This window comes from Uloborus diversus, chromosome 7 (assembly GCF_026930045.1).
Source record: "Uloborus diversus isolate 005 chromosome 7, Udiv.v.3.1, whole genome shotgun sequence".
NCBI lineage: Eukaryota > Metazoa > Arthropoda > Arachnida > Araneae > Uloboridae > Uloborus > Uloborus diversus.
The window spans coordinates 68,551,155-68,569,861 of NC_072737.1; the positions used below are offsets into that span (position 1 = coordinate 68,551,155).

General features: G+C 32.8%; 1 protein-coding gene across 1 annotated transcript in view; it reads right to left on the reverse strand.

Moving 5' to 3' along the window:
* Positions 1 to 18,707, reverse strand: part of LOC129227009 (uncharacterized) — a 122,819-nt gene that overhangs the window by 60,709 nt on the left and 43,403 nt on the right. The window contains exons 7-9 of the mRNA XM_054861639.1: positions 17,238 to 17,380; positions 14,365 to 14,447; positions 11,703 to 11,784 (exon numbers count right to left, since the gene is read on the reverse strand). Of these exons, the coding sequence (XP_054717614.1) occupies positions 11,703 to 11,784; positions 14,365 to 14,447; positions 17,238 to 17,380 (308 nt within the window). The remainder of the gene's footprint in view (positions 1 to 11,702; positions 11,785 to 14,364; positions 14,448 to 17,237; positions 17,381 to 18,707) is intronic.

An 18,707-nucleotide genomic window follows, 5' to 3' on the forward strand; every position in this document is an offset into this window, starting at 1 on the left:
TGGCAATTTCGGTTTGTCCCCCCTTACGATGATGGCAAAAGATTGTAGAAAAGTTGAAGTAAGTTAATCAAGAAGAAGTAGGGAAACTTTGGTCAATTTGGACTTTTTTATGCTGCACAGGAATTTTGTTTTCCAGCGCTCTAAACAGTTTAATAACTCCAATCACAAATAATTTGGTTACTGAGCTCGCTTAGATCTTTTAGAATTATCATTCTGACATTACCATTTCATTGTGTGGCATTTTGTACTTTGAAATAGTTGAAATCAGGGAAATTTTTTCGTAAACTTAACTGCAATCGTTGTTTTTAGATTGCAAATTCAGGATCCCCCCCCCCCCAAAAAAGCAATGGTGCACCCCTTAAGTGTGACGGAGTACCCATCCAGAATAAAAGCCCTCAAAAAAGAAAGAAATACCCCTTGAAAAAACTGCCTTAAAAATTCCAATGACGCAAAGCTGCTCCGTAACCCTCCCATTCCCCCCCCCCCCGCCTGTGCACCCCTGTTAATTAGAATTTTTTTCTGTGAGAGTTTATTATTTTACTATTATAGAGTGGTTTCTGCGAGTTTGAGATTTTTTAAGTAATAGAAATTTTTATTATATAGAGGATTATTTCGTCCCCCCTTCCCCCCAAAACCCGACGCGCAAAGTGCTGGGACTTTTTACCCCTTCTTGCTGGAAGGGTAAGAAGTATTTGCAACAGGTTTCACCTTTTTTTTTTTGGATGTTTGGATTTGGTCATTTTTTGGCCCAATTTTACTGTACTATTCTTGGTGTGGTGGTCTTTTCACTATAGAATGCACGCTAAAAGCATGCCCGTTGAAGATAGGTTATAAGGTTGGTCTCTAAAAGATGTCTCAAACAACGTGAATTTTACCTTTTGGCCAAGTCATTTTGAACTCTACATTAAGCGAGGTTATTATATTTTTAACTTTTGAGATTATTTCGCAATATATTAGAAAAAAAAATCAAAATATGTTTAGCTAAACATACCGTAATATGCCCTAATGTTATCAAAACCCTTTATAAGACTGAAAAATAACTTCCTATAGAATTCAACTAAGGTTAATGTCCATCTCTGACTAGTTAAAACTTTTAGAAGGTTCAAAGAAGGATAATACATCAATTTGTAAATACGCGAAAAACACTCCACTTCCTCTGCTCAAAAAAAAAAAAAAAAAAAAGGAATATTTATTATTTTCAATAGTTTAAAGGTCTAAAAGATTTTTTTTTCCAATCAACATTTATCCAAAAGAAAATTATTCGAAATATACTTGCATCTATTTAGTTTATTGTTCTCCTAGTCATTTTATTTCCTGAAATTTCCACCCTTTCTGCAAAAATTTATTATGTTCCCTTTTGGAGCTGAAATCCAGGAATAAAATTACGTACTCTACTTTTCACCACGATCCGATAGACCTAATATTTTATTCAAGAATGCCATCAAGGTAAGACGTCACATCACGTTTGCCTACATCAAGTTATGACGAAAACGAAGACTGTCATAAACCCCCAAGCAGACCGACCTTTTTTTTCTGAACATTGATTTCCAGGAGTACTATAAACATTTCGTCTTGCCTGAATTCATCCATTTTCATTTTAAGCGTAAACAGCGTGGAACACATGGAAATTTATTGCAATTTATTAAATGAGCAGATATACGTTGGTTTCTATTACATGGGAAAATCAGTATGCACTGCATAATAAGTCTTTTCACAGCTTAACTTCACAATCCTATCTCAAAAACTAGTGTAAGTATGAAATCAAACAGAAAGCTATTCAACTATATTGTATAAGCAGAAAATGACATTCCTTGTACATAAATCTAGGATGAGGATGATTTGTGTTCTAGTGCGATTTAAAATAGCCTCTGCCATAACAATATTGCTCCCTCTCATCACTCTTCTCAATTCGCGTGTTTTTTATTCAGCTATAAGTTTTCGTGCACATGGAATCGCATTTCGGACCGTGTTTCTCCGAAAATAAGACCGAGTCTTGCATTTAGCTTTTGTTACAAAATATACCGCTTAAGTTCAGGTGATTTCTCCTTTTTAAATGCACAGTAACTATTTTCTTCGTCCTGAAAAACACATTTATTCGGAAAAAGAAATAACTAACGTTTTGTAGCACCAATATTACAGATTACTGCAGGTACGTGCTTCAGAGTTTCAAGGAATCGTTTTTCAATAGAGAGCTTTTGGATGTAAAGATACCCGATAAAAGTTACCGGGTATCTTTACATCCAAAATCTTTACATCCAAACACTCACTATTTGGCATTGAAAAATGGGTTCCTTGAAACCCCGAAATACTTGTCTGCAGTAATCTATAATTTTGTGCTACAAAACGTTGGTTATTACTTCTCTGCGCAAAAGTATTCATTTATTTCACATTTGTTCGTATTCATGCAATAAATTTCTTCAAAATTAGGAATTATATTTATTTCCGTTTAATAAACGTCCAAAATGTACGAAGTCAATAATACAACCATGTCTTTGAACACAGATAAAGCCAGGACATAATCTTGCCTTAAATCAAAGAAAGCCTAAAACTGAGTTTTGGGAACTTCAGTTTAAAGTAATTGTCGGGAGAAACCAAATTTGTGGCCGAATAGTACATTTATGACCCCCTTTCTATTTCTGCAGTCATGCTTCTATAATGACTAACCTCCCTCCAAAATCAAAAGCTAAATCCGCCTTTGCGTGTATTTGTATTCAATTTGCCATTTTTTGACCATTAGTAGATTCACTTCTGCTTTTTGACGAAAACTAATATTTTTATTCCTGGAACATTCCAAAATTAGACAGGAGTAAGACGCCAGTCTTGTTATCAAGACGTTAACAGGACGACAGTCTGGCTTTAGCAAGCTTCATGGCGGGACTGTGTGACAGTTAAAAATTGTCATAACGTCAGTGGTTTGCAGTTTTTGTGTGAACAGTTGTCCGTTCCTGGTAAAGGTAACTTTTTTGACGAAACATACAATTCAAATCGTAATTTATTTGCAACTTAAGAACTTTATAACAAGTAACTAAAGAATGTAATAGAAGCTTTAAATTATGCTGCTATCGTATATGAAAATGATTTGATCTTAGGAAAGCTCTTGAGAAGCAGGTCTGGGGTTTATTGTTAAACGACCGAAGAAAAGTTCGAAGTGACCTCCAGAGCCCGATGACATGTTTATGGCACGGGAGTTTTATACAGTATAAATCCACCCAAACAAAGAAACAACAGATGTTTTTAAAAGTGATTAGAGTAGATTAATAAGATAAGGTTAAACGTAAAGTTATGAAACTGTAAAGTCTGAAACGATAGGTAATGTTTTTATCAAAAGCATTCAGAATTAATTTTTGTCATTTTTTTAAATTGTAAATTGTGAGTGAAGTTTTAAAGACTGTACTTCTATATGTATGCATTTTTTTTATTTGTTCTGGATTTTAAAATCAAAGTTTATAGTGCAACATTGGGTATGTTCGAATCGAGGAACCGGTTGCACTGGTTAGTTGATTTGATGACGTCACGGTGAGTGTCCATAGGATGTTTTCATTACTTTCTATCAATCGGTGTGCTAATTCTACATTAGCTACCAGTTTGTTTGGCTCTTTTCGCTCCTTTAAGAGGTTTTCCGCCTCCAGCTCAGTTACTTCCTATTCGGGGCTGGTGAGTGCTAAAAAGCATGAAACTGCAGTTCTCGGATGGAATAACTGACCTGGCGGTGTATTTCATGTATTTCTGCCTTTCCCTGGCTTGGGGTGGTAACTTACAGCACAAAATACTCATTGTTACTGCATGCTTTTCCTATACGTTTAAATAGAAAACTGTCACAAAGTTCAACTTCATTGAGTGGTGACTTTGCGACTATTATTATTGTCTGTAACTGCATCCTACTTTTACATTTAATTTACATTTACATGTTGTTAAATAACCGAAGTGTATAGCTACATATGGTAGTAAATATATCTAAGATTGAAGCGATTTTTTCGGTTTAAACGAAATGAGCCCCCCCCCCCCCCCTAAAAAAAAACACAAAGCAACTTTCGCTTACAGTAGTACGAGTATTTATAACAATTAAAACTTATTTAATCGGTATATTCGGCGTCTAACATTTGTTTTCAAATTTATTTTTCCGTGGTTTTTAAGATCCTGCAAAAGTTCAATTGAATAAGTGAAAAATTTAAACTGAGAAAAGAAAGAAAAAAAGAGAGAGAAACTTTTTGAAAAAAATTGATTTCTGAGGCAACATTAGTTTAAAAAAATGCTAATAGGTTGAACTTATTATTCCGCCAGTTTAATATCAGATGGATTACATGCATGTGCTTAAAGAAGTAACAAAACATGTTAAAATTGTATTACGTTATTTCAAAATACGTTCCCCCCTCCCCCCAGCAATTAGAAAATAAAATTCTTATTCAAAGTAAGTTAGGCTGCTTATTTCAACTGTATTCAACCTACCTGGCAAAATAAATCTTGTTTTATTCTAGAATCTTCAATGACACAGAAGGCATCTATTTTGATATTATATATCAGAGCTTCTATAAGCATCCACTCTGGTATTCCACAATCTTCCCAGACACTTGAAGCATTGAATCTATTCTAAAATGCATTATTTTTGAAGAGCAAAAAAAATATTTTCATGTTTGGCTATAGAGCTGAGGATTTTCTTTTGTGCCTGGAGCAAAAGGAACACTTCTTGTCCATTTGGTGACACGGACAAAAATTAGTGTACAAACAAAAAGCAAAGCAGGCTTTTCTGCTGTGTTAGCGACTCCTTTCACCAGTTAGGTTAGTGACGTAATAAAGTAACATCCAATAGGAGCTGGACATTTTAGCATTCTAATGCCTGCTCAACAAGCATGCATATGAAATCCCATGCAGACATATACACAAGAAGCAAGAACTTGAGACAACAGAACAACTTGAACGCACGGTTATGTTAAGCAAAGCACATAAAATGATGGGGGTGAAAAGATAGGTAATCATGATGAAGCTGAAAAATTGAAAAGAATATAAAGAATGAATAAAGTGAACTAAATTTGGCATTGTTTATTTAAATCACAGTTTAAAGCACAAATAAAAGATAAAAGCCATTCCTACATTTACAGTAGCATAAATAACGAAAGAAAACATTGCAACTTAAAAGAAACACAGAAAACACACAGCATGTGAAGCATTTTGTTGATTTTTTGAAAACTTCTTTGCTTGATTATTTAAAATCTGTAAAATTTCAAACTTAGTTGAAAGTAATATACTTTTTTGAAACTATTTTTGTTTTCAAGAAACAATAACGTGGTCGGGTCAAATATGAAAATACTAGAAAGATTTTGTGGCTTATTTTCACTTTATCGATCCGTGTTTTAAAACTATTTAACATTTTTTTGATATAATTTCTTTACAACATTTTAACTTGATCAATGCTAAATATTGTTTAATTTTGATACATTTTTGAAATTAGGTGCCTCAGGCTAGGTGCCAGAAAATTTAAAGGTAAACTTATCTTTGCATTGAAGTTGATTGAATCAAGTGTGCTGTAAATTTCGTCGTTTTAAAACTTGTAGGTTTTAGTTTAGTATTAAATCATAACTAAGCACATTTCCACGTCCGGATCATAATTTATCTCATAGGAAGAGATATTAGAAAAACGTTAGGAAAGTAGGTAAGCTTTTTTACGACGAAAAATAAATGAAAAATTTCTAACTCGTACTTTTACTCCACCGAAAAAAAAAAAAATTACTATTCAATCTAAGGAATACTAACCAATGGTTAGAATTGCATTGTTTAATATCGATACATATTCAGTTATATGATAGTAACTTATTGTATGAATATGATTATACTCGTAGACACCATAGTATTGCATTGAAAACATTCACATATTCTTATTTTGATATGTTTTATGTAAAACAAATTTGCATGAGTAAAGATTTTATTTCGAAGTACAAGACACATTTACTTTCTTCTCTAAAGCGATAAATCTCCGAGCACATTGAAATTCACATCTCCGCGCACTAATACGATAACTTTCTGTGAGATTAATTTGACAGGGAGATAAAAAAAAAACCTTCAGAAAATATAAATGACGTCACAGTCTTTATAATTATTTATTGCGTGGTATATATCGTTATAAATTGTAGCTTCCCACTGATGAGCTCCAAATAAGATTTAAAGAAACTCTACACTAAGTTAATTTTAAGAATAATGATGATTTATTAGATAAAGTGATTTAATTATATAATAAGGCTTATGGGATCCAACATATTTGCTGGGGCGTTTGTGCAGAGAGCATGTTGTTCCTCGGAGATAAACGGCAATTTAAAAAAAAAAAAAAAATCAGGAGATAGTTTAAAGTTTTTCTTTCGTGATGAGTTGTATCCCTGAATCATCGCTAAGGGGCTAAATGATTGAAATTTTGCATGCCAAAATGTTAATGCTTTACACCTCTGAATAGATTTTAAAAAGTTTAGTAACATGTTGCTTTAATTTCGATTTCGAAAAAAAAGGAAAATTAATTTGAATTCTAAAATTTTGAATTCAAACTATGCTTTTCGCAATCACGAGTTGCGACAGGACCCTGCTCATTGGTTACTACCCCACTCGCTTGTTTCTTCTCGCTGGTTCTTATTCTGTCCCTCCTCTTGGCCGGTTACGTGTATATAGTAGTGTATGTGTAGGCTTGTGTGTGTGCGTAAATATGTGTGTATGCACGTCGGTGTGTGTGCATGTGTGTGAGTGCGTATGTGTGTATGTGTATGAGCGTGCGTGTGTCTAGGACATGGACACCACCGACCAGGAGCAGCGGCTACCGGGAGGAGTCGCGTCTGCAGAGGATGGTGGAGGTTGAAAAAGGCACGGACATCAAAGAGGGTCAAATGAAAACAATTAGCAATCGTGATTGCTCAAAAAAAAAAAAAAAAAAAGACATAGTGCCCTTTACTTTTTAGGTCCCCGCACCCTCCTCTAGGCTTTGAAGTCCGTTTAGCTTAGAAGTAAAGCACTGGATTCGCATAAAAAAATCCGCCGCGAGCACGGTTCACATGCGTCAAAAGAAATAAATTTTATGACACGGATACGGCATTTTTTTTAGCTGTGATTGAACTTTGTTGCCTTTTTTCCTTTCTGTAAGGGTTTGTAATTGTATTATCTTTCATCGTAATGCGAAAATAAATTGTTTCAGGAACATTGCAAGCATTAGACATTACAAAACAGCATTGTCCATAAGCTGTGTGTGTGTGTGTGGGGGGGGGGGGGAACCAATTTTTCAAACCCGAAGAAAATTTGTAATTCTATATGTATGTGTTGCATATTTGATCAGAGGTTGTTAAAATGCATTTCATTATAATGTAAATCCAGCGACTGGGGCTGGGTGTGAACCCCCTCCCCCAAAAGAAAACTTAATTTGTTAAATTTATTCAATGGAGGAAACATAGCAGCATATCCAAAAGCTTCCACAAACCTACTCTTAAAAAAATTTGAACAATAGAAGGAATTAACAGTAGCGAAATCTATTAATAACGCTTAGTCTTTAAAATTAATAGCCTTATTTCTAATTTTACAGAGTCTGAGCTTTGTCGTTACTTTAGAAATAAAGAAGATACTTTTTTTAAGGAACAGTTCTTATTAATAGATTAATTCCAAAGGATTATTCCTTTATTTAAAAGAAATTGATTTTCTTTGTACCTAAACATAACATTGATGTGCATTTTTGTGTGTTTTTTTCAATATATAAACATAACCTTCTACAGTTTATATGGAAAATCAAAATTCGAAATATATTATTCTCATTCATTTCAACAGAAAATCTACTCAGAAAAACTACAAATGTTTACTTTAAAACATGAAGCTAAAACCAATCTATTCACTACAAAATTCTACAGTACTAACAATCTAACAAATATGTAATGCTAAATTGACAAAGTGATTTTAGCAGCAATCAAAATTGTCATGCGACATTTGTAGATCGAATAAGTAAATGCCAACGTGTAAAAGTCGCTGTATTCACAATATGTATATATATATATATATATAAAAAAAAGCATCAAAATATTATTCTTTGTTCCGCAGAAAATGCAGTTTAAAAATTCGTCGAAATTCGCAAGTGAGAAACAGCGCTCAGGTTATAATCTTTGGCAGGATTCGTGCCATGAATTTCTTTTGAGAAAAACAAAAATGAACCTGTAACTTACTTTTTTTTTGGATTTTTAACGTGTGTTAAATTTACCTTCATCTCGTATTTTTTTTTTAATTTTATTTTTTGCCCAAAATTGACGTGACTATACCGTAGGTAAATGGGAAAATGTGCATCTGTTGCCTCCATCTCCAACCTTACATTTTGAGGAACTAGTCTGATTTGATCAAATCATTGTTTGATCAAAAGATATCAATCACAGGACGCCTCACTTTCATGTTTATTATTTCTTCATTTGAAAAAGCTTCATTCAAACTTGAACTGTTCAAAATATTTAACATTTGAATGTACGGAAATAGTTTTAGATTTTATAAAGAGGGGGGGGGGCGGTTTATATTAGGGTTGTTGGGGGAAAAATATATTTTAAAGAAATTTTGACATAAAAATGTACAAATGGGTTTTGAGCTCTTACCACAATTACTCGTGCTCTTTATGCCATAATGAATTCAACATAACTGATGAGGTTAAAGCTGATTTTTGTTACAGCTGATGTAAACTTCTGTTGAGCTTTTTATTATTGTCATTTTTTTTTCTAGCTTAAGCTTTCAACTTTTCCAAAAAGATTCTTCTTGCCATCGCTGATGATATTCCTCTGCAAAACCTCTTCAGTATCAATGAATCTTTCAGAACTGTTCCTAAAGTAACAATATCGCTTACTGAAAAAGAACGGGCAGACCGAAGGGGAATTTCTTTAAAATGAGAACTCATATATTCACGGAAAAATCATATTGTACGTGAAAAATAGTATCGCATTTAAACTGGCGACTCTGAGTAGAGAAACGTGCTGCTAGCTTAAATGAGTTTTTCATTTTTTCCCCCTCCTAGGCGAATCTGTAGGTCGTTTGAAAAAGTTGCGTTCTGGTAATGTGGAAAAATTATTTATGATTGTGGAAACTGCAGTTTAAATTCAAGCCTATTTTAAATCCTAGGAGCTTCAATAATATATGTTGAGAGGAATATTTTTTTCCCCACGCTTCTTGTAATTAACTTTTCTTCATTCTTTTCTTGCTCAAGAAAAACAGCAATTGTAATTATTCTGAGTTTACTTTAGATGTGTCTCGCGTTTTGTGGTTACTGAATTTTATTTTTTTTAGAGCCTAATAAAAAAGATTTACTCGTTACGTGGCTTTTAGTTGTTACTCACAGGTAAACGTTTTAAACGCAGTTTATGAAAAAAAAAAAGCAGCTTTATTGCTAATTCATGGTTTTAACTCTTTTATTTTGTCATTAAACTGGAAATTTAATTTCTTAGCAATGCTAGCTACTTTATTTTCGCCAACACTAAACTCTTATTTTTCGATTCAATTTTTGAAATGTATGAACATATTCCAAATGTATTCATTTCCGAAAAAGGAAGCGATTAAATACCGAGAGATTTTATATCGAAAAACATGCTTCAATTTATTTTAATACAATCTTACGAGGCAAACATTCCTTATACATGAAATACACCACCAGCTCAGTCATTCCAGCCGAGGACTGCAGTTTCGTGCTTATTAGCACTCATCAGTCCGGCTTCGGAAGTGACTGAGCTGGAGGTGGAAAAACCTCTTAAGGAAGCCAAGAGAACCAAACAAACTGGTAGCTAATATGTAATTAGCACAGAACATACAGTTTGTTTGGCACTCTTGGCTTCCTTAAGAGGTTATTCTATCTCCTGCTCAGTCACTTCGGAAGCCGGACTGATGAGTGCTAATAAGCACGAAACTGCAGTCCTCGGCTGGAATGACTGAGCTGGCGGTGTGTTTCATGTATTTCTGCCTTAGCCCTGGCTATAGGGCGGTAACTTACTGGAAAAAAAAAACATAGCTTATCACTCAGCGCATCAAGCACACACGTCATTCGATATTGGTATCTTTTAAATTTACAAAACACAATTTTGATAAGGGACTGCACCCATATTGAAATAAATACAAGCATTGAAATTCTGATTAAAACTCAATATTTCTAACAACAAAAATGATCTCAGACTCTAAAATTAGCTTTAATTTCAAACTTGACTGCATCCTGACGATTAGAGCAGAAGATATTCGAAATTACAATCATTATTTTAAACATACTGGCTTACTGAAAATACTGGCTTGAAGTCCGATGTTCATGAAACAGTAACAACAAGCGTGTGATAGATACCCCTACTATTCGTTATTATACTTAAGTTATGAGTATCTTTTTCGAAATGCAATATGATTTAGATTTTAAACTTTTAACTGATAATTAGAATGTAATACATTCAGCAATGACAGACGTTCAACAAAATGCATTTTTAGCATAGCATGAGAAAACTTCTTAACAGAAAAGCGTGGGGGGGGGGGGGGGGAGAGTTAAAACCGTGAACTATTCGACTGCTTTTCTTGTGAAAATGAGTTGTAAGCATACGCGTTTTAGATATTTTTCTGTTTTATTAAGGCCCGTATGATTTCTTCTGTCGATCAGAAATATTTGAAAAACCTTCCTTTTTCATTTCCAGGGTAAATTACATGTATATTTTACGCCGTTAGATTCGGCAACTATTATTTTTTATACTATTCATTTTTTTTACTCTTAAATATTTATAGGGTCAATATTTATATATAAAAACGACGAAACGTTCTTATGTTTTTCAAATTTTATGATACATATTTTTAAAAAGATTTTTCTCAATTTTTTAGCATTTTCCTAGACTTTATTTCACTTACTGATTTATCCAACAGTTACAATGAATAGTCAAACATTTCTGTGGAAAAACATCATACTCCCTGTAGCTTCTACAGGGTGTCCTGTAAAAGACTGACTGTTTTCAAAAATGTATAACAGGAAAACAGTTAATGATAAAAAACAAATTCGTGCAGAAAATTCATGTGGTGGGCCCTAATTTTTTTCCCTCAGAGTTCCAAATTTTAGTTCAAAATGTTTCAATAGATGGCGCTGCACATAGTAAGCCGGTAAGTCAAAAAAGATTTGAAATTCACTGATTTTTTCCTGAGATTGCGAAATGGGATTACAGCCGATGATTGTTTGAAAATATTGTTTTGTTTTTTTGTTCATTATTTTCAAAAAGATATGATGTAATTTTCTATATATTTTTTAAATTTACGAGCATACTATCTGCAGCGCCATCTATTGGAAAAATTCTCAACTAAAATTTGGAACTCGGGGGGGGGGGGGGAATTTATGGCCCACCACATGAATTTTCTGCAAGAATTGTTATTTTTTTAAAATCATTTACCGTTTTCCTGTTATAAATTTTAAAAAACAGTCAGTCTTTTTCTCGATACCCTGTAAATAAGTCTTCAATGCTTCCATAGGCAAGATAAAATTTTCTAGATCAACTTGATAGTACAGAGATCAATATTTTGATTCACGTTCCATTATTTTTAAACAACACTTACGTTCAGTCAAAAACAAAACCATTTGCATTAAATGGCAAAAAATATAAGCTATTAGCATTAGCAGTTTAGTTCCCCTTAACAATTTTTGAAAATACATAAATACAATCTGAAATAATACTTCATGATCATAAATCTGAAAAGATGCTTGATTTACGTACTTTCTTCCTCGGGTTCCAACGCCGGAACTTTGGTCTCAATTTCCGACGTTGATTTTTGGCGACGGAGTAACCTTGGCTTCGGCTGAAAGAAATGTACAATAGTCATCAGTATATTACAAAATAACTTTTCCAGTTATTAGAGAATTCGCCAAATTTGATTGACTTTCGGCCCCCTCATAGAACTGACTTTGAAATATCCTTCTAGGATAACGGCACCAGAAACAGACTGTGGTCTAGTAACTGGCAGTTGAAAGTTTGGATTTAAATAATAAGAATTTTAGGTGGGTAAAACTGATGTTGTTGCGGCCCATGTATTCGGTGCAACCATCTAGTGTTATCAGAGTGAATTTTATGAGCCAGTTGGTATTTATAAGGCAGTAGTGGGGGGTTATGAACAGCCACCATGAGGTCTGTCGGTGTTTCATGTTAATTTGAATTTAATAAGGTTTTAGATCTAAAGATAAAGAACTTTTGCACATTTTGAAGAGAGAAGGGGAATTCTGTCAATTACACATCCTTTTCTCCTTCTGTATGCTGCTGGGTGTCATCAGAATTGTTGGTGTCTGTCACTGGGGGCTCGGACCTGTTTTCGAAATGGCGCACATAAAAATAGAGTTAACAGATTCAGAGGATCCAAAACAGCCAAACGTTAGATGAGATGTTGTTCCATGAGAGAAAAATAGTTTAAAAAGTCTAAATTCATTAAAAGGCTCAAAAAATTGAGTTAACCTGAGAGCGATGTTTTAATCATGTCTGTTACTGGTGTCGCTATCCTACTAAATCTGAATTCATCTCAAAAGTTTTTGTATGCAACTCGTGTTCCCAGTTTTTAATAAAATTTATTACACTCAATATTTCCATGGGGGTATGTAATCATGTGAATATTTATGTGGAAAGTTTTTTGTTACAACTCCTAAATCATAAAAAAAGAAAAAAAAAAAGAAACGCTCTGTCTAAAAGCTAAGCCTATGCTGTACATATACTTACATTTCCAATAACTGCTTTCTTGCACGGAAATCCTTCACTGTAATTTCATTACGTTTAAAAATTCAGATTTCTAAATGAAAGGATGATTATTTTAAAAGAAAAAACCCCCTTGAAACTTATAATTTAATTTTTTAATTCAAACAAAAAATAAAGAAAACTTCAATAATTGTTTGGTATAGAATAGGAATCGCCAAAAGTGGATTTGTTAGTAAGAGTCAAAGGTGCTGTTTGATAGTCTAAGTATTTAACTAAAAGGCACATGTAGAAAATAAAATGCAAATATCCTGACAAAAGGGACGTTTTAAAAGTTTTTTTCTGCCAATAGCATAAAATGTTTACATATATGTACTACCAAAAAAAAAGTATGCTGATTGTATTTAGATTTTTAATTTACCTTAAGATTAATTATTCTTATTTTTAGAATGCAAAACCTTCTTCTGACCAGCTACTTTTTAATAAAAAGTGAAGCTATTTAATTAGATAGGCTAAATCGTTAATATCAGTAGTATGTTCACTTCGGCTTAATAAATGTATAATCTACGCGAAAAGGTTCCGAATAATAAATCCAATGTTTTGTGTAATTTTTCAATAAAAATTTCACGTTTGTAATTCGGTTTAGTTACAAGGAGTTCTTCAAAACACGAGACAAATAAGATTTTTATACATTATAATAATTATTGTTATCATGAATTAAAAAATTTAATCACAAGTTAAAAATTGTAATAATTGAAAAGCTTCTTAATGGAAAAAAAACCTGTTTCGTTGCTCAATCGGTTTCTGAGTTGTTAGTAACTATATTTTGATATACTTAAAAGTTTTTTAAAGCGCTTCAAGTATTGGAAGATCGCTAAACAAACAAACACGAAGAGAAAAAAACCCCTCTCCAAAGCCAAAGGTTTAAGCGCATAACACTATATTGTGTAGCTATATGACTATAGAGTCAATTAAATTTTTTTTTTACTGCTACAACAATTAATTCTTTATTTTATTACTAGCTGCGTCACCCGGCTTTGCACGGTGCACCTCAAAATAATTGTTATGTCTAGTGACGCGTGTTCAACAATCAAGCTTTAATTAAAAAAAAAAAAAAATCAGTAAAATTTTGTGGCAGATTGCGGAAAAATACCCAAAAAGTAAACATTTTAAATCCCCCGATTGCAGGAAAAGTCTCAAAACAAAAACCAAAATTTTATTTGTTTATATTCAAGAAAAAAATGTTCAGCGACAGATCTTTCATTTAACGATTTTCTTCGCGCTACAACTACAAATTTTAATAAAAGCATTGTTACGGAAAGTTGAGATGAAGCACTGAATAATAATTTGAATGGAGGAAAGCCTTCGAAAAAATAGGGATTTTATTTAAAAATCTAAGAGTCATAATTAATATTAGTTTCTAATTGACTATACTCCGCTAATTATTATCGGTAGATTATGTGAAATAGCCAAATATGAAGACGGGAAGATTACGAATCCATCGATACCTGGCTCGATAGTCAGTTCATTGGCGTTCGGAAGAAGTTACTTGGACATACATACATAGATACATACGTTCAGTTTTTAATTATATAAAATTATTTTTTTTTAAATCTAGTTTTAGAAAAAAACTTAAATTGCTACAACCGTTCTCTAAATGTTAACTCTTAAGTTTTCAGGATAAGAAGCAGAACAGTTTTACCTGACATGGTCCAACTTTTTCTTGGCACTCAGCGTGAACGTTCAATTTACACATTTTACATTTCACACCTTGCCTAGAATGACCTATGTAAGCAATGAGAGGGGACGAATAAAATACAGGATAGAATAAAGTACAAGTATGTCTCGCATATGTATTTACTGAGGAGAAAATAATGACTATAGAGGGAAGCTACAATACTAATTAAATATTTATGATTAGAATGAAAAATATCTTCTTTCATTTGAGTAAATCAACATTATTTGCGTACAATTGCATTACTAACAGCACAAATTGGTACACGACAAAACGAAAACACTTTATAAACACTTGCTAAGTACTACTTGCTTGTAGTGTCTGTTCAAGAACATATGAGGCAGGGAGAAGCAAAGGGATGTAAATTCCAAAACTAAAATTTTTAGATAATCAGTAAAATAGTAATATAAACTTTCCTCTGTTTCAGAGCAAGAGATGATACTAGTAGCTCTGTGGGTGCTGCTATGCAGACTGATTTAGAAATAACAGAATTTTTAAAAAACACTAAGCACTTTTCATAATGCACTCAAAAGGACAAAATAACTTTTCTGGGTCAGAAAGGACAATTTTAGTATTTCTGTAGTTTTCAATTATTCCAAGAAAATGACTCCACAAACGAGGAAAAGTGTGGCTCTAGTCTGGTGGAAATTTGAGTGTTGAAACTTGCATATTTTTCTGGGAAAGTTTGGTTTGAAATGACTTGTGCCGCAGTTTTCTTCGTTTGTGGAGTCATTTTCTTGGAATAATTGAAAACTACAGGAATACTCAAATATTGTCCTTTCTGACCAAGAAAAATTATTTTTTTCCTTTTGAGTGCATTATAAAAAGTGCTTTTTTTAAATTCTGTTGTTTCATTCTTTTTAGTTTAAATGTATTTCAGAAATAAAATAATGTTATCATGACGAAATTTCACACCTTTATTTCATATAAATGCTTCATACCAAAAGGAAAAAAAAAACTATTTGCGTGTCTAAAACTTGAAGCATTTGGCCCTTAAAATTAATCCTTGTCCTTTTCTAAGATTTGTTTGTGTGTTAATTTAATTAGACCCATTTAAATATTAAAGGTTTGTGAAACTAATTCATATTGCATAACGTACAAGTTACTCGTGATAAAAATCCTAATATGTGTCTTTAGCCCTGTTTTCGATTGTTGGCATAGATGAGGATAAAAATCCTAAGAAAGCAGTGATAGTGGATACATTTCATGCTTGCTCCAGAGAATATTTGATTCAAAATTTTTACCATGATTACTATTAATATTGCTGTTGTAAGGAAACAAAATTTGTAACAATGGGTTTTATATTGAATTATTTAACGGGGAAAGTACATAATTTTTTCTGCTCTCCATCCTAATCGAAATAATAATTTTATTTTGGAATTTAATTTTTTAACGGTGAGTTGAACTTTAAGATTAAGCAAATCATTTAGTGAAATCCTGTAGTCTCTAAGTGGTCTAGTTGCTGAGATATAAACAAAGCAGGCCTCAGATTTTCCCCTGAAAATCACGCCAAGTATATTAAAAGTGCTTAAAAAAATCAATGAAAGCTTAGATAGGATCTAAACTTTAAAATGTATTTTACTCGAAACTTTAGAGAACTTCTCACTGCCTCGTATGAAGCTGTAAACTCAACATGTGCGATTATAGACTGAAATTAGATAACTATACCAAAGGAATTGCTTTTTTTTTAAATAAAAGATACTTGTTGTGTAAAAAGTCTTCTAATTATGATGATTCACCAATTCCAAAACTGAATTTTTGTCTACAGAAACTACTGTTAAATTATTACTGAAAACACGTATGGATTACAATATTTTTTTCTCAATTTTAATTTTATATTTTTCTGTTAGTTTCGATGCAATAAAAATATATTTTTCATAAAAATGTCATTTTAACTTAAACGTAATGATTCAGAATTTTTTTTTTTTTTGTAAAAGATGAACCAAATGCAACAAACTTGTTACTATTCATGTTATCTTTCGAAACCTAGGTCACTTATAAGAATCAATACTGAATAGAATCTTAACTATTTATAAAAAAATCATGCTTACTTTTACCTACATTTAGCATGACATCGCTCAGTTTATAACCTTTTCATTAAACTTTGACAGATTCCTTATACAAACTCTCGGTAAGTTCAACTCGGTTCATATTCATAATTAATTGACGTTCGATTTTATCCGTAACAGTACAACAGGAAGATTAAAATGAGTTAGTGTTCACAGATGCATCACAATTCACAACTCATGTCTCGTTTACTGGGCATTCGGATAGATTTTACTTTCATATTGTCCTCCAGCTATTTATTAGTCAGTTTTAATCACAAACGCTATTCAGTAATTTTCAGTTTGTAATCATGCAATTTTGACTCATTTTAGCGTAAAAAGGGCATGATTACATTTTTAATTGAATTAAAAGTTTTTGTTCCGCGTTTTCTTAAATTATAGTCACATGAAATGGAGTCGGTACCTTGTATACCCGGAATGCTAAATTGCTGGCTTTTATGTACCTTCTTTCAAAAAGGTTTTAATGATAGAAACTTACTATTTTCAGCGTTTTCAAGAGATATTTAAGAGTCTACTGCAGTGAAGACTCAAGGAAATTCTTGTCATTTCATATTCTTTTTAATTTGAACCACTAGCAACTTTTCAAATGAAACAAAGACCTTTTTTGACCATAAAAGCAGCTGTTTTGGAAAAAGCATGAGTTGCTCATTCTAAAACATTAATTCCAAAACACGCCATGGCAACCAATAACTAGTAGTCTGTAATATGTATGTAATTTTACCAGGAAAAAAAAATCCTCCTAATGAAACTGAAGATGAATCAAAAGCAACTCACCTCTAAGTATTTCTTTGCAATGATCACAGGCAGTAATTTTTTTGTAAGTGTACTCTTGAAAGACATGTTGAACTTCTAAAGTTCCAGGCGCTGCCGATAAAGGTCGGGAGCCGCTTTTACTGCTTTTCTTATCACCATCATTCCTAAGGAACGAGAAATAAATCGATTAAGAAACAATTACATTATATTACGATACAATTATATTATAATATATTATGAGAAAAAAATATCACACAATATCACTACTTTCTAAATAATGCAGTGGTGTTTTATGACTACAATTTCACAGCTCCAGCTTTGCCACAATTTGAATACAAGAAAACGTTATCCTATAGTATATCACTTCTTTCTAAATAATGCATGGTGACGATTCAGTACAACAGTTTGACAACTCTAGCTTTTCCCATTTTGGATTCAAGAACAAAATTACTCCATAATATCACTACTTTCTAAATAATGCATAGTGACGTTTCAGTACTACAATTTGACAACTTTAGCTTTGCACAATTTGAATTCAAGAACAAACTTATCCTATAGCATTACTATTTTCTGAATAATACATTGTGACCATTCATAACTACAGTTTAACAACTCTAGTTTTTTTACTATTTAAATACGGAGAAAAAATTATGCTATAATATCACTCCTTTCTAAATAGTACATAACTCGAAAGTAGTACAACTTGTTCACAAGTACTACAACTTAACAGATCCAGCTTAATGATTTAAAGCTTATAGAGCAAGAACCCATGAACACCAGAACTACGACAGAGTATAAAAGCCCAAAATTTTTCTGCGTAAGCAGATCATAGCAGGTAAGAAAGGTTCATTAATATTTCAGCTGAGTCGCTCTGACTTTGGCAGGAAACAGGTAGCAAAAGGTGCAGCAAAAACTGAGTCATTCCATGTCAAGTGACCTCGCCGTCTCCACCCGATCATCTCCGATTTGAACGGATGTTTATAGAGGTACTGACATGCCTTTGAAACTAACCTATACACATTTTCAGCTTCCAAGACACAAATCCTGAGGACCTAGGATCAATTTAAAAAAAAGGTTCCAAAATGGCAGATCCGCTTTGTAAAACAAATTGCCATGTTTGGCGCGGTTGCCGCATTGAATATCTTTCTTGAGTCCACAATTTTTTTTTCTTTTTGGGGTATCCTAGAGATATTCATGATTTGTGTCTTAGAAGTTGAAAATTCGCATGATTTAGTTTCAAAGGCATGTCTGCACCTCTCTGAAACGTCCTTCAAATAGGATGGAGGCCACCAGGTCACGTGCCATGGAATGAATCTATGACTTTTAGTTTTTGCAGCCATTTTACGCACATTTGCCAATTGTTTCTTGCCAAAGACAGCGTGACTCAGCTTAAATAAAGACGAATCTTTTTTAATTGCTGTGATGTCCTTACGCAGAAAAATTTTGGTTCTTTAAACTATGACGTATGTCTGGCACGCCTGGACTATTAAT